This window comes from Protopterus annectens, chromosome 10.part0 (genome assembly GCF_019279795.1).
Source record: "Protopterus annectens isolate FY-2018-M chromosome 10.part0, PAN1.0, whole genome shotgun sequence".
In the NCBI taxonomy this organism is placed as follows: Eukaryota; Metazoa; Chordata; order Ceratodontiformes; family Protopteridae; genus Protopterus; species Protopterus annectens.
This window is the reverse complement of record NC_056744.1, coordinates 1,678,352,228-1,678,365,737: the sequence shown is the minus strand read 5'-3', so window position 1 is coordinate 1,678,365,737 and position 13,510 is coordinate 1,678,352,228. Positions and strand designations below refer to the sequence as shown.

At 39.7% G+C, this 13,510-nt stretch overlaps 2 protein-coding genes across 2 annotated transcripts in view; both read left to right on the top strand.

Moving 5' to 3' along the window:
* The window catches only part of LOC122814415 (gastrula zinc finger protein XlCGF26.1-like), a 145,085-nt gene extending 133,514 nt beyond the window's left edge, over nt 1-11,571 (top strand). Inside the window, exon 2 of the mRNA XM_044086998.1 lies at nt 11,508-11,571. Coding sequence (XP_043942933.1) covers nt 11,508-11,571 — 64 coding nt within the window. The remainder of the gene's footprint in view (nt 1-11,507) is intronic.
* Nucleotides 11,572-12,581: 1,010 nt separating this feature from the next.
* Nucleotides 12,582-13,510, top strand: part of LOC122814414 — a 156,891-nt gene continuing 155,962 nt past the window's right edge. The window contains exon 1 of the mRNA XM_044086997.1: nt 12,582-12,686. Coding sequence (XP_043942932.1) covers nt 12,582-12,686 — 105 coding nt within the window. The remainder of the gene's footprint in view (nt 12,687-13,510) is intronic.

The window sequence follows — 13,510 nt, the reverse complement described above, 5'->3', positions numbered from 1 at the left end:
TATGCTTTGATTCTGGAAAGACTTATGGGGGCATGGTAATTAAGGATGCTCAGGAAGGTAGTATTAAAAAATTCAACTGCGTCATCAAGACTGAGGTACTTTAGAGGATGCCAGTTACATTCTTTGAGGGATGAGATGAATGTGAGTGGGTTAAAGTTTAGTTTTTTACGTATTTGACGGTAGATGACAGGTTTAGCTTGGTATAGGTATTTTTTGAGTAGGAATGTTGGGGAGTGATCACTGAGGTTATCTGATAAGCAGCCTGTTATATATGACTGGGGGCTCTTACTGACTAGTATCCAGTCCAGAGTAGTGTGCTTGCTGGAGTTTTTATTTATCCTGGTTGGTGACTGGACTAGTTGGGTGAAGCCATGAAGGTTTACATGATGGGTTGGATGGTTGCCAGAAAAGGATTGCCAGTCAATATTGAAATCACCTAAAATGATAGTTTCTTGGGGGAGATGATGGGTAGACCAGCTGAGGAGGTTTTCTAGTGGAGGGATGTTTTGGCCAGGTGGGAAGTAGCATCCAATTATGTTGATGGTTTTGTTTTGGTTTATTTTGAGGTTGGTATATATTATTTCTTCATTGCCTATTTGTGGAGCTGATGATTTTAAGATCTGGATGTTTAGATGCTGTTTAAATATTATAGCTACACCGCCTCCTTTCTTGTTTAGCCGGTCTACTCTTAGTATGCCATAACCTGTAGGCAGTATTTGCTCACTGGTAATGTGAGGTTTTAGCCAGGTTTCTGTCAGGATGACTATATCTGGGGAGTACAAGTCTATGGTGGCATGGAGTTCATGGACTTTGTTGGATATACTTCTAATATTTAGGCTTAGTAGAAGGAAGTCACTTGGCTTTCTATTGGCTGTAATATGGGAGAAGTTGTGGTTTCTATTCTGATTATGAGGATTGGGATTGAAGATGGTAGGGCCAGGGCTGGGGTGGATATCTCCACTTAGAGCTAGTTTAGATATGCATAAGGTTATTAGTTTTCTCAGTTTTTGAATGTGTTTGTTTATAAGGGAAACTTTATGATTGTGCTCTTTGGATAATAGGTATGGTGGGAGGGTTACTGTGTTAAGTTGTAGGGATGCTTTATGTTTGAGTAATATAGTTGGTAGAATATGTGGGGGGTGCATAGGGATGTTTCTTGAGTTGGTGGGAGGGGAGCTGAGTGAGGGTGAGACATGAGTAGTGGTGGTGTGAGTTGATGCAACATCCTGACCCAAAGTACAGAATTAAAAAAGGGGGTTGATGCCAGTGTCTATCAAACTATATGTGACTCCATCCGTATAATGAGAATTGCATTTCTAACTACAGAGTACTGCTGTGAGCTAAATGCAGTTATCAGAAACCTCTGTCAAAAAACTGCCCTAAAGTTTGCCATGAGGGGAGTTGCAGTATGTGTGGTTATCCCTATTCTTTCTGTAGTCTAGGCTTTGAATCTCAAAGCCTCCTTATGTCTACTGTGTGACTGAAAAAGTTACTTACACATATATTATTCCTGGGTCCATCTTGGAAAGGGTGTGTGTCCCCAGTAGAATTTTATGGTTAATACATGTTTATTATTTGTATTACCACTGAGACTAGACTGAGCCAATTGCTTCATATTGCGAGCAGTGCTTGTGAATTCTGCATGATAGAAGCCTTCATAACTGGAGGATGTTTGCATATACAGTTAAATCTGCTCAGGGATAAATAGTCACGTCCTACATAATGCAGATCCTTAACACATCCTTTTGTTCCTCTAGATGTACACTAACTATTATCAAAGTTGTTTGTCTTTCGGCTTTTCCCGGTAAGGGGTCGCCACAGCGGAACTCCGGTCCACTAATGATTGGCAGTAGATTTTTACAAAATGCCAGCTTGACACCCAACCTTCAACGAAGGCACGCCCATTTACGCACGCATGTCTTTTGAATGCTACCCAACCGCGGGGAGGACATGCAGACTCCACACAGCAGGCACTCCCAAGCCCAGCCGAGAATCGAACGGGAGAACCTCTTGCTGTGAGGTAACAATGCTACTGCCGTACCACCGCGGCATCCTCAAAGGTAAAAGAAAAATGAAAGTGACTGACAAACATGTATAAACAGAGAGTAAAAAACTTACATGTGAATGACACAACTGTTACCGCTGTATTCCAAACCATAACTGATACCTTGGATCACCTCAACAGATGATTATTCCAACCGTGGACCTCAGGTCACTACCACAGATGTACTCCTCATACCTGTCATCAGAAAACATTGGACAACTAAATAATGATTGGTTAATTCATACAAAAATAAGACTCAACTAAAAGGGATACTAGAACTTAAAGTATGGAAATCTGTTTACAGTCTATAGATAGGTGATATATCAGATGCATGGTTAAATCTTTATATACCTGACAGCAACAATTTCCTCTTCAGATTTCATAGAAAGGATAGAATATTAAAAATAAAAATTGTAAAAAAATAGAAAATGATGTTGGTATATACTGTTTTAAGTTCTATCCAAAGGTTTTCTGAGAAAGCACGCTGATTTATTATATGATAAGCTATGTTGTGCTGAGCCATGTTATCTTATGTGTTTTTATATTCCCATACTCTCTTAAATGTAAACATTTCTCTTATTTGATAGTTAATATTTTCTATACCTCGAGTGTGTAAGTAAAATATCTATACTTTAATGTCAAAAGTTTTATCACCAACTCAGATCAAGGATTTGAATGAACAGGCCCCTTCTGCTCATTCACTTAAGATGGGCAAACTGTAGCTATTCCTTCCTTTGTATGTACTCAAGAATGTATCACTTAAGCAATCACTCAGGTTAGGGGTGTGGCTTATGGTGGGATTTACAACCAGTTGGCTCTGCCCCAAAAAATAGTGGCAAGTAAATCTCACCATAGCTTTCACTGTTGCGCTGTGGGTTATTGTCATTACACCGTGGTAAGGGTGTTGGCAGAGAATCATAAAGCTTCATTGCAGGGTAGCAGCAGAGTGTATTGTGGTTCCAGTGCCTAGATACACCTGTTTGAATCCTGCAGTACAATCCACGGCATGTACTGAAACATTCACAGTATGTGCCATGCTACACAACATCATCCTGAGAAAACAGCTTCAGCAGGATCAGCAACAGGAAGGAACACACAGCCTAACACCAATGCCGAGGTTACTACAGCCACCTGCAGGTGAGCAGTCAGAGGGGGGAAGCAGCAGCTGCCATGGGTGTAGGCAGACATAGGCATGCCCAATATGTCCTTGCATTGGCTAAGAGGCCATGCATAGCACACTCACTCACCACCTAAGGGCCTAAAACCTTCCTTCTATGCACATAAATATAGTAACATTGATGCGAGTCACAACATTTACCTCCCTATGTATTGGCTATGTACTGCATGCATCAGACAGAGTCAGCCCTGGACTTATAACTGTTGCAACTGCTGGATTTACAAGGAGTGTATTGTGTAACAATATGAATGATTGGTATATCCTTGCATGTTGTTACATGGTAGTGTAAACAAGTAAAAGGTGGGCAGTGTGTACAGAAATGACCTTAACATGTGACAGCAGAGACATATTTGACATTTATGTGTCCATTATTAAGTAATAGGCCTCAGGCATCAAAGGCTCACACAGTCATATCTCTCAAAAGTAGTGATGGTCACTGGCTGCCCTCAGTTTAGCACCATACATTTGTACTGGAAAACCATTAAAGGGAAAAGTTAGAAAATTGTGGTACACATTGCAGTTTCAGACTTCACAACCCTCACAAGGTCATTAACAATAAAGATGGAAACATTTTGATGCTGTCAACTGTTTAACTTTTGGAGACTAATATAAGTCAAAGGTACAATTACCAGTTCAAGATCACAAATGCAGATATACTGAGCACTAAGTCAGCTATGCACCTTGAGCATCAGACACAACACTTATATCCCTAAACCAAAAGATACAAAACAGGGATATGGCACAGTTATCATCACTTGCACAGGATGTTGTGACAGGGCACGAAGCCTAGGCTGACACAAAAGGTTGGTGAGTGTGAGAGTAAGAAGAGAAGCAGGCAGACATTTGGAAAAGTAACAAATCACTAGTGAGACAAAATGAGTTTTAAGCTGCAGTGCTGAACCATATAACTAGTGTGTGTGTGTGTGTGTGTCTGCATGGGTCCTCCAGGTGAAATTGTAGATCTAGTACAGAGCTTGGATGTGTTCAAGACAGTCACACTCCATCTTAGTATGTCAGACAGATGTGAGCCATGCATGGCAGAGGTGGCATATATCATTTTCATCTCTGACCATGAGAACTGGCTCTGCTAGGCTTTAAACTGTTCATGCCCATGGTCAGATGCACTGCTGCTACTTGAACGTGACTGATGTCTGCTGGATAGGCCCCTTCACGAGGATGCCCAGAACCATGACAAATTGGCCTGCCACATCTGGGTGTGGACAGCTCACCCACTGAGGGAGCAGTGGAAGTACTGCCACTATGGGAACATGATCAGGCATGACCATGTTGGCTAACAGCAGATAATGTCACTGACATATGCCCACAAGAATGCTGTCCCCCTCCCAGCAGACATTCCATCACAGACACTACTCATCCCAATGTGTCATTCATCCGATCCATTGAATCGTCACCATGGTGGAGGCAGTCATGCATGTCAGCCTGTGCCACATCTACAACCCTAAGTATTTCCCTGGAGCATCTGTGGGAATGTGCCTCTGTCCACATAAATATCCTAAACATATGTTGAGCTTCATGGGAAGAGGCACCTGGATCAGGTGGAGGATGGACAGCAGGCCTCTTCTGAGTGCCCCTAACAACCCTCTTGTGTGACACCTTACTCATACTTTGGCTATGGCCAGAGTCAACAAACACTGAAGCAGTAGTAACCACACATCCCTGCTCAATTGTCTTGCCCTCCACCTGTACAATTATCTGAGGGCTCACTGGAATGGGTAGGTGTAGTCCTACTGGCTGAATCAGATGGAATTTCAGAGAATGGCTGTATGTTAACCTCAGTGTCAGATTCAACCTCTGCACCCCTTGAGTCTGCCTCTGTTTGGCCACCATCATCATCAGAGTCTACTGATACTTTGACATCATAACATCAGGTAGTAGAAATCCCACACTTTCACTGTCGGGATCACCTGTGAGAATAAGCAACCAACACTATATACCATAGTCCAGTATATGCCAACAGAATAACAGAACAGCCGCTATTAGGCAGTACAGCAACAGCAATACACACAGCAGTCCTGACATCAACATCATACACTGAAATATTTCTTTGAATTGCTCATCAGTTCTGACATAAAATGTTTGGCTTACCTTGTGCAGATGTTGGTATGCTCTGAATGCTGGATGGTCCTGGAAGTGAAAAAAAAAAGATAAGGATAACATCATCACAATTAGCAGTAACACAAGGGGTAATACTTTTTTCTCCTTTATATGTCCATTAATATACTTTCAACAAGAACTTGGATGACAGTTCTAAATGAAACCCATGTGAAATCAATCAGATTGTGTTGTTAACTGTAGCAATCTTCAATCCCCCTGCAGAAAAGAGCAAACATCGCATCTGTAGTGCTCTTTCCCCACATGAAACCATACTGCTGTTTACTAATCATCACCTCCCTTCTTAACCTAGCTTCCACTACTCTTTCCCATAACTTCATGCTATGGCTGATCAATTTTATCTCTCTGTAGTTACTACAGCTCTGCACATCACCCTTATTCCTAAAAATCGGTACCGATACACTTCTCCACTCCTCAGGCATCCTCTCATTTTCCAAGATCTTGTTAAAAAAATCTAGTTAAAAATTCCACTGCCATCTCTCCAAAACACCTTCATGCTTCCACAGTATGTCATCTAGACCAACAGCCTTTTCATTCTTCATTCTTCATCCTCTTCATAGCTGTCCTTCCTTTCTCTGAGTTAATCCATTGCACTTCCTGATTCACTATCCCCACATCATCCAACCTTCTCTCTCCCATTCTGTTCATTCATCAGCCCCTCAAAGTACTCTTTTCATCCACTCAACACACTCTCCTCACCTGTTAGTACATTTTCCTTGATATCCTTTATCACCCTAACCTGCTGCAGCTCAGTCCCTCTGTCTACCCAATCAGTACAGGTCCTTTTCTCCCTCATTAGTGTCCAACCTTTCATACAACTTGCCATAACCCTTATCCTTCGCCAGATCCCCTTTACTTGATCAAAATTACACTTACACGAAAGCTAAAAGGATGAGACGACTTCGCCAAAAACTTCCTTTCTTCAATGATCAGATCACTGGAATTTTACTCTGGGAAAGGATGCAGTTGGTCAAAACTACAAAAAAAAAAAAAAAAACCCACCCAAGTGGGGGGCTTCACCCCACTAACTAAATATACCAGCTCCAAGATCAAACTACAGTGGGGGAAATAGCAAGTTTCACTATGATGGCCAACTGCGTCCTTTCCCAGAGTAAAATTCTGGTGATCAGATCATTCATAAAAGGAAGTTTTCGGTGAAGTCATCTTGTCCTTTCAATTTTCTGGAAGTGTAATTTCGATCAAGTAAAGGGGATCCCCTTCACCACCTCTCTCTTCACCATACGCCTCATCTCCTTATACTTCTGTCTACTTTCTGCATCTCTCTGACAATTCCACTTCTAGTTACCCAGCTATCTGGTAACTCTTCATTACCACTCAGTGCCTGTCTTAACTCTTCCCTGAGCTCAACCTCACAATCATCCTTTTTCAACTTTCACCATTTGATACTTGGCACTGCCATCACTATCCTCCTCTTCTTGATCACCATCATCCTACAGACCACTATCCTATGCTGCCTAACTACACTTTCCCCATCATCACTTTACAGTCTCCAATCTCCTTCAGACTGGCCTTCCTGTATAGGATATATTCCACCTGTGTGCATCTTCTTCCAGTCTTGTACATCACCCTATGCTCTTCCCTCTTCATAAAATATGCATTCACAACAGCCATGTCCATCCTTTACACAAAATCTATTACCATCTGACCTTCTGCATTCATCTCCTTAACACCATACCTACCCATCACTTCCTGATCCCCTCTGTTCCCTTCACCAACATGCCATTGAAATACACTCCAATCACCACTCTCTCACCCTTATGTACAATCACCACCACTTCACCCAACCAACTCACTCCAAAATGTTTCTTTTCATCCATCGCACATCCAACCTTCGGAGCATCTGCACCAGTAACATTCATCATCAAATCATCAGTTTCCAGCTTCATAAACATCATTCTGTCTGACACTTTATTCACTTCCAAAACACTCTTGACATACTGTTCTTTCAGGATAACCATTGTCCAATTTCTCCTCCCATCCACACCATGATAGAACAATTTGAATCCACCTCCGATACACATGGCCTTACTCTCCTTCCATCTGGTCTGCTGCATGCACAATATATCAACCTTCCTTCTCTCCATCATATCAGCTAGCTCTCTCCCTTTGCCAGTCATACTGCCAACATTCAGAGTTCCTAGCCTCACTTCCAAATTCAACCTCCCTCCTCTCCTCCAGCCTCCCAGCATGCCTGTCTCCTCTTCTTCTTCTTCCTTCAACAGTAGTCCAATTTCCATCAGCACCCTGTTCCTTAGCAGTACTGGTGATGGTCATTGTTAACCCGGGCCTTGACCGATTCAGTATGGAAATCTGTATTGTTGTCTGTATATGTGATCTAGCATGATGTAAACCTCCCTGGCACAAAGCAGTACACTGGTTTGTGCATCCCCATGGTACTAATTGTATCTCTTTTTTTCTCTCACACCCAAGCCTTTTCTCTCTTTTTTATTTTCTATTATGTGTCATCAAAATGTCTCCATGTCATCCATCTGTACCACATCACTAAATACTACACAGCGCAGTGAGGTAGGCCAGCCCTAGTGGAACAGCCTGCAACTGCTCCACTGGCTCCAGCACCAGTGCCCAGCCTGTCTGGGAGCGAACCTAGCAGCACTGGCTCTGCTGCCCCTGCACTACCTGTGCCTTCAGGTAGTGCTGCCTCAGAAGCTGGTGCAGTGATACTGTCCGGGAGCAGTGGTAGAAGTTGTGATTTTATCACCTACTGGGAGATACCAGCATTGGTGTGTAGGGTCATTGGTTACACCTGCACCATATGGAAAAACTGCTCTCCTTCATTATTCATGGGAGAGAAGACATCAATTACTCCACCCACCAGCAGAGTGATGACAGACTCTAGTGTCTCAGACAGTCTCACTGTCTCCAGGCTTGATGGACATGAGCCTGTGTTGTCCCCTCCCTCACCCCAATCATGGTGTTCTCCAACCTTTTGTGTCCCTCACTGTCCCTGTCTCTTGTTTGTTTACATTTGCTTCCTCACCTACCCACTTATCTGACCCAGACATTCCTACATCTTTTAACCAGCAGTCCTCTCTTACTGAATTAAAAAAAAACAAAAAAAAATGTCCCATACCTATCTCTCCATTTCACACATGTCTAATTGACACACTTCATTCAGTCCATTTGCCTTTACAACATGATTATTATGTTGTTGTCAGCCCTCTCTCTGGAGGAGACAGTACAAATTCTGCTAATACTCTGCACATATGATCAGTTATTACTGTTGAAGAAATAAAAATAAAAACTTTTTACATAATATACACATAAACATGCACCCAAACTTTCTCCTAAAAAACATTACCAAAACCCCATCCATCTTACATTAATTACATTTTCCCATAAGTTCTTTAACATTTTACAAAAATTAAGAGTTAAACTCTGAAAACACATACACCAGATATTTACTCATCAAAAATCAGAAATTCAAACAAACTTCCTGGTTTAGTCTCCCAGGGTAAAGGGTACATAACTGATGCATGTTTATATGTATATTATGTAAAAAATATTTTTATATAATGTATTTATTTGGGTAGGTACTCACATTTGTACAGTGCATTTGGATAAGGAAAGTAGTGGGACTTTTGTAGGGTTACCATGGAAATTAACTATTGATTGTCTAATTGATTATGGAATTGTCAATGAATCAATTATATGTATATTTAAGGTGCTGGTTATGTGGAATTAACTTAGCCCTTGAAGGCGAAAGGCCGAGGTACCAGGAAATAAAGAGCCAAGTGGTGCACTAACTTTATGCAGTGTTTTGTTTATTTACCAGTCTTCCCCATAGTTATGTCACCTTGTGTGACAGTCACATAATACACATTTTCACTGTGTAGTCCCTACAGTACCATATTGATATGTGATTGGTGTTGCTGCTACAGTTGTCTTCTATTGACATACCCTCATCTGCTGTACATTAGTTTGTTTCACCTGTTCTCTTTCCATGTGTTCATTCTTACAATTCATCTGTGTGTCCCTTTTCAATACACACACTTCCCCTGAGTGTTTATAGTACATGGCAGTCATTTACACAGCATCAGTACATAATGTCAGGAATGGGATTTCACAATATTCTGCACTGTGTCCACTGTCTTGTACTGTGTTTGGATCATATCAGACCGCTCAACTATCTAGATTTTCACAGACTATCCAGATTTTTTACCTTGTATATCATTTGGTTTGTTCCTTATCAAATTTGTGGTTTTCTGCCATATCACTTGGATGATCTCAGGACTGATGTGATGGAATAATTACATATATTTGAGTTTCAGACTTCAAATCTTTCAGAAAATGTATCTTCACACAAACCCCTTGTTATCGTAGTACATTTCTAAGGAGCAATTATGTCAAATCTTTCCCTATTTCTGAGCCATTGTCCCCCATTATGTTGGCCTTTGTCCAGATATCTTGCACTAAGAGACTGAGAGCTATCTGTTAAGCCCTGGTGATCATTGTGGCATTCAATGCAAAACTGTGGACCATCAGTGCACTGAATTAAACATGAGTAGTATCTGTGTTCACTTACATGGTTTTCTACCCAGCAACACTGTTGACAGCCATAAAACCATGCTTATTTATGTTTAAATGCAGTGCACAGCATGGCTATCCAATGAGTGCTGCAGTTCACCATGCAAAAATGTAAACTCCATGTAGGCTTCGTGCAAATCCTACACAGTGTTTACTGAATCCCAGGGTATAAATATTATAATTTAACTAGAGAAAAAATATCAGCATTGCACACACTTCAGGTTAAGGAGGATTTATGTGTTATAAAAGCAAATGGGGGGTATTATATTGATACCATCAAAGACTTGTTACATAATGGCACACAATATAAGATGGCGACCTTAGTTCATATCAACAAAAAATATAAATACATTATGTCCTGTTAGAGTTGTTAGATCAAGGTTACACTGAAGTTAAGACAGATCTTTGATTTTTCTTTATATATAATGATAAACCCGATTAGAAATGTGGGTTGGTATACCTAATAAATAAAAAATCTTGAAAAGTCCCATTTCAGATCTGTTATTTCAGCTAGTAGAACTGTTTCAGACATTATTTCAGTTTATTTGATATTTTTTAAAATCTGCTTGTTAAGGAATTGTGTTCATTTGACAAAGATTCATGGGATTTTATAAAATAAATAAATAAATTAAAAAAAAGTTACACCTTTAATGCTCAAGAAACATTTTTATTTGCATTAGATGGAACATCTTTACATAGTTTAATGCCTATAATACAGGGTATGGATTTTTTTTACTCCTTTTTGGTTTAATACACTGAATAGGAAAATGTAAAGATAAACATGATTTGCATGTTAATGGAAATGGTTTTAAATAATTTTATTTTTATTTTTAATGGAAAATATTATCAACAGATGAAGGGAGTAGCTATGGGTGCCACTGTAGTACCAGCTTTTGCCAAGCTAAAAAAGTTTCATATTATTCTTGTTTTGTGGATGATTTAATTTTTATTTGGGAAGATATAAAAGAGGAGTGTTTATATTTCATTCAGTATATCAACAATACACCTTCTGTTTTTGAATTTTGAACTGGGGTTTTAGAGTTCTGCTTGCTTTTTTACACATCATTACTAAGATTAATGTCAAAGAGAATTTTTTTTGGTACCACATTGTACCATAAATTTTGGAAATATCTAAAGATCTTTTCAGTGAAGGGCCAGCTGACAACACAGGAGTGATGGTTGTTTCTCTCCCACTGGGGCAACAGAATTTGGAAAATCCAGGTATTAATGTTAGCCAAAAATACATTGGATACTAATTGTATGAAGTACATTTCAGCATGTCATCAGGAAAACTTTGACATGGTTTTGTGCCATTCCAACTAATCTGTTTGTGGCCTTCAAAGGTTGTGATGCTTTGACTACTGTTAAAAATGATGAGTCGGGTACTTTACGAGAACTCATTACACTGTATGAAAAGAAGACATGAAGATACAAATCTGTGGTTTATGATAATTTGTATCTAGGTCATTGTGTATGTTTACATATAGTGCCTAAAACACTAAGATTTGTTTTAGAATGTCCCAATAGCATTTCTGCTAGTGACAAAATTTGTAATGAACTTAAAGTGTTTTCCTTTTTTACCAACAGTGGTGTGGATTTCATGAACATTTTAATGAGACGTAAAAAAGCACCGATGAATGTGTTAAAATGAATGAAATACATTATAGCACTTAGGGATTTCTGAGTGTTATTTGCTCTTTGTATTACCTGTGCTATTTATTGCCCAGTTGGTTGTGTTTTAGCACAGAGACTCCTACAGCTGTTCAAGTCTTAACATAACAAGAAAACTGGTTGATATACCAAAACCAGTGTACTGATAAAACTTTGCAGACTATGGAAGGCCACTTTCTACAATCTTGTACAACATACAAAGTGTTTTTTTAAGTGATTCTTAAAAAAAAAAAAAAAATACATACCTGAAGAATGAATAAAACTTTGCTGCTAAGTTAAGCAACCGAGTGAGGATATTTTGAGTTTAGCTTATGAAATTTAGGTCTGTATGCATCACAAATGTCCTTGTGCATTGGAAAGTTGCACAGTATAATACGTCAAAGACTTTGGTTCTATATAACTTATGTGATAGGTACACATGAATGGTACCTGAGTTGAACCTATTCACCTCAATGAGGAAAGCAGATTACCTAAGTGAACAGACTCTAGGACACCACTGAGTGTTATGCAGCTATGGTTTATCCATTGTTGCACTTATATGGTGTTACTGATGGGTGAAGTAGGCATGTAATCCAAATCAAGGGTAGGTCTTTATATTGCTTTATGACTCAGAGGCACAGCTGTGCCAAACTGAGCAGAGTATATTACTCAGTTGGGACCAGTGTTTATGAATAGAACCTTAGATATGCCTTGGTCTGAAGGGGATATGACCCTCTAAAACTGACAGCTCTGTAATTCTAAGTCTGCATATATATTTTGTTGACATAATCAGATCCAAATAGAACAGAAGTTTTAAACCAGGAAGAAAACAAATCTAAGATGGCATCCTTGTTTAGAACAGCAGAAGCATTTCAAACATGAATGAGAATAGAAATTAAAACAGTAGAGGGCAAAAAGACATAGGAAAACAAGTTGCAATATATATTTTGCAATTTACAACACTTCAACAAGTCTTTTGACCTCAAACCTGTCACAACTAACATCATAAGAATGATGCTGAAAAAACTGAAACCTTCATCCTTAGCAGCTGATCAGCTCCCCAATGAGTATCTAAAACTTTCAGCAGATGCCATAGCTCTGCCTATCTCCAGTCTGGTAAATAGGTCTATTGCAGAATGATATGTCCCAAAATTATGGAAAATTTCCTATATCACCCCTCTGCATAAAGGAGGAACATCAACAGAATTAAACAATTACAGACCCATGGCCATCCTTTCCCCATGTCAAAATTATAGAAAAATGTATACATGCTCAATTATTACAATACCTGCTATCTCACAACCTTATTTCTCCCTCCCAACACTGTTCCAGACTGAGACACAGCACCACCAAGCACTAATTAATTTCTCTAACACCATCAACCAACTCAGAAATTCAAACTAGCAAGTAGCATCAATCTTCCTAGACATGTCAAAAGCGTTCAACACTGTCACCCATCAGAAACTCCTTAGTACTCTTGCCTCACTAAACCTATCAAAGACTTCCCTCTCCTGGTTCCTAAGCTATCTTTCTGATAGACAACAAGCAGTAAGATGGAAATCTGAACTCTCACTTCTGCCTGCCTCAGTCAGATTCTCCAAGGATCCATACTAGGTCCCCATCGTTTCACCATCTTCTCTAATGATCTAACCTCATCCACAACACATGCTAAAGTAGTTCAGTATGTGGATGATTCAACTTTAATCTGCTTTGCAGATACCTTACCAAACCTCCAAATAGTAGCCCAACAAGCTTTTAATGATATCAAAACATATCTAAGTAAATTACAACTAATCCTCAACCCCAAAAAGACTCAGTTAATGCTATTTACCAGTAGCAAACCATCACCAACAACCCCTCCTTTTACCTTTCTCTCAGCAAACACAGTCACCCAACCAGTTGAGTATACAAAACTCCTCAGCATGACTATGCCCATTTAC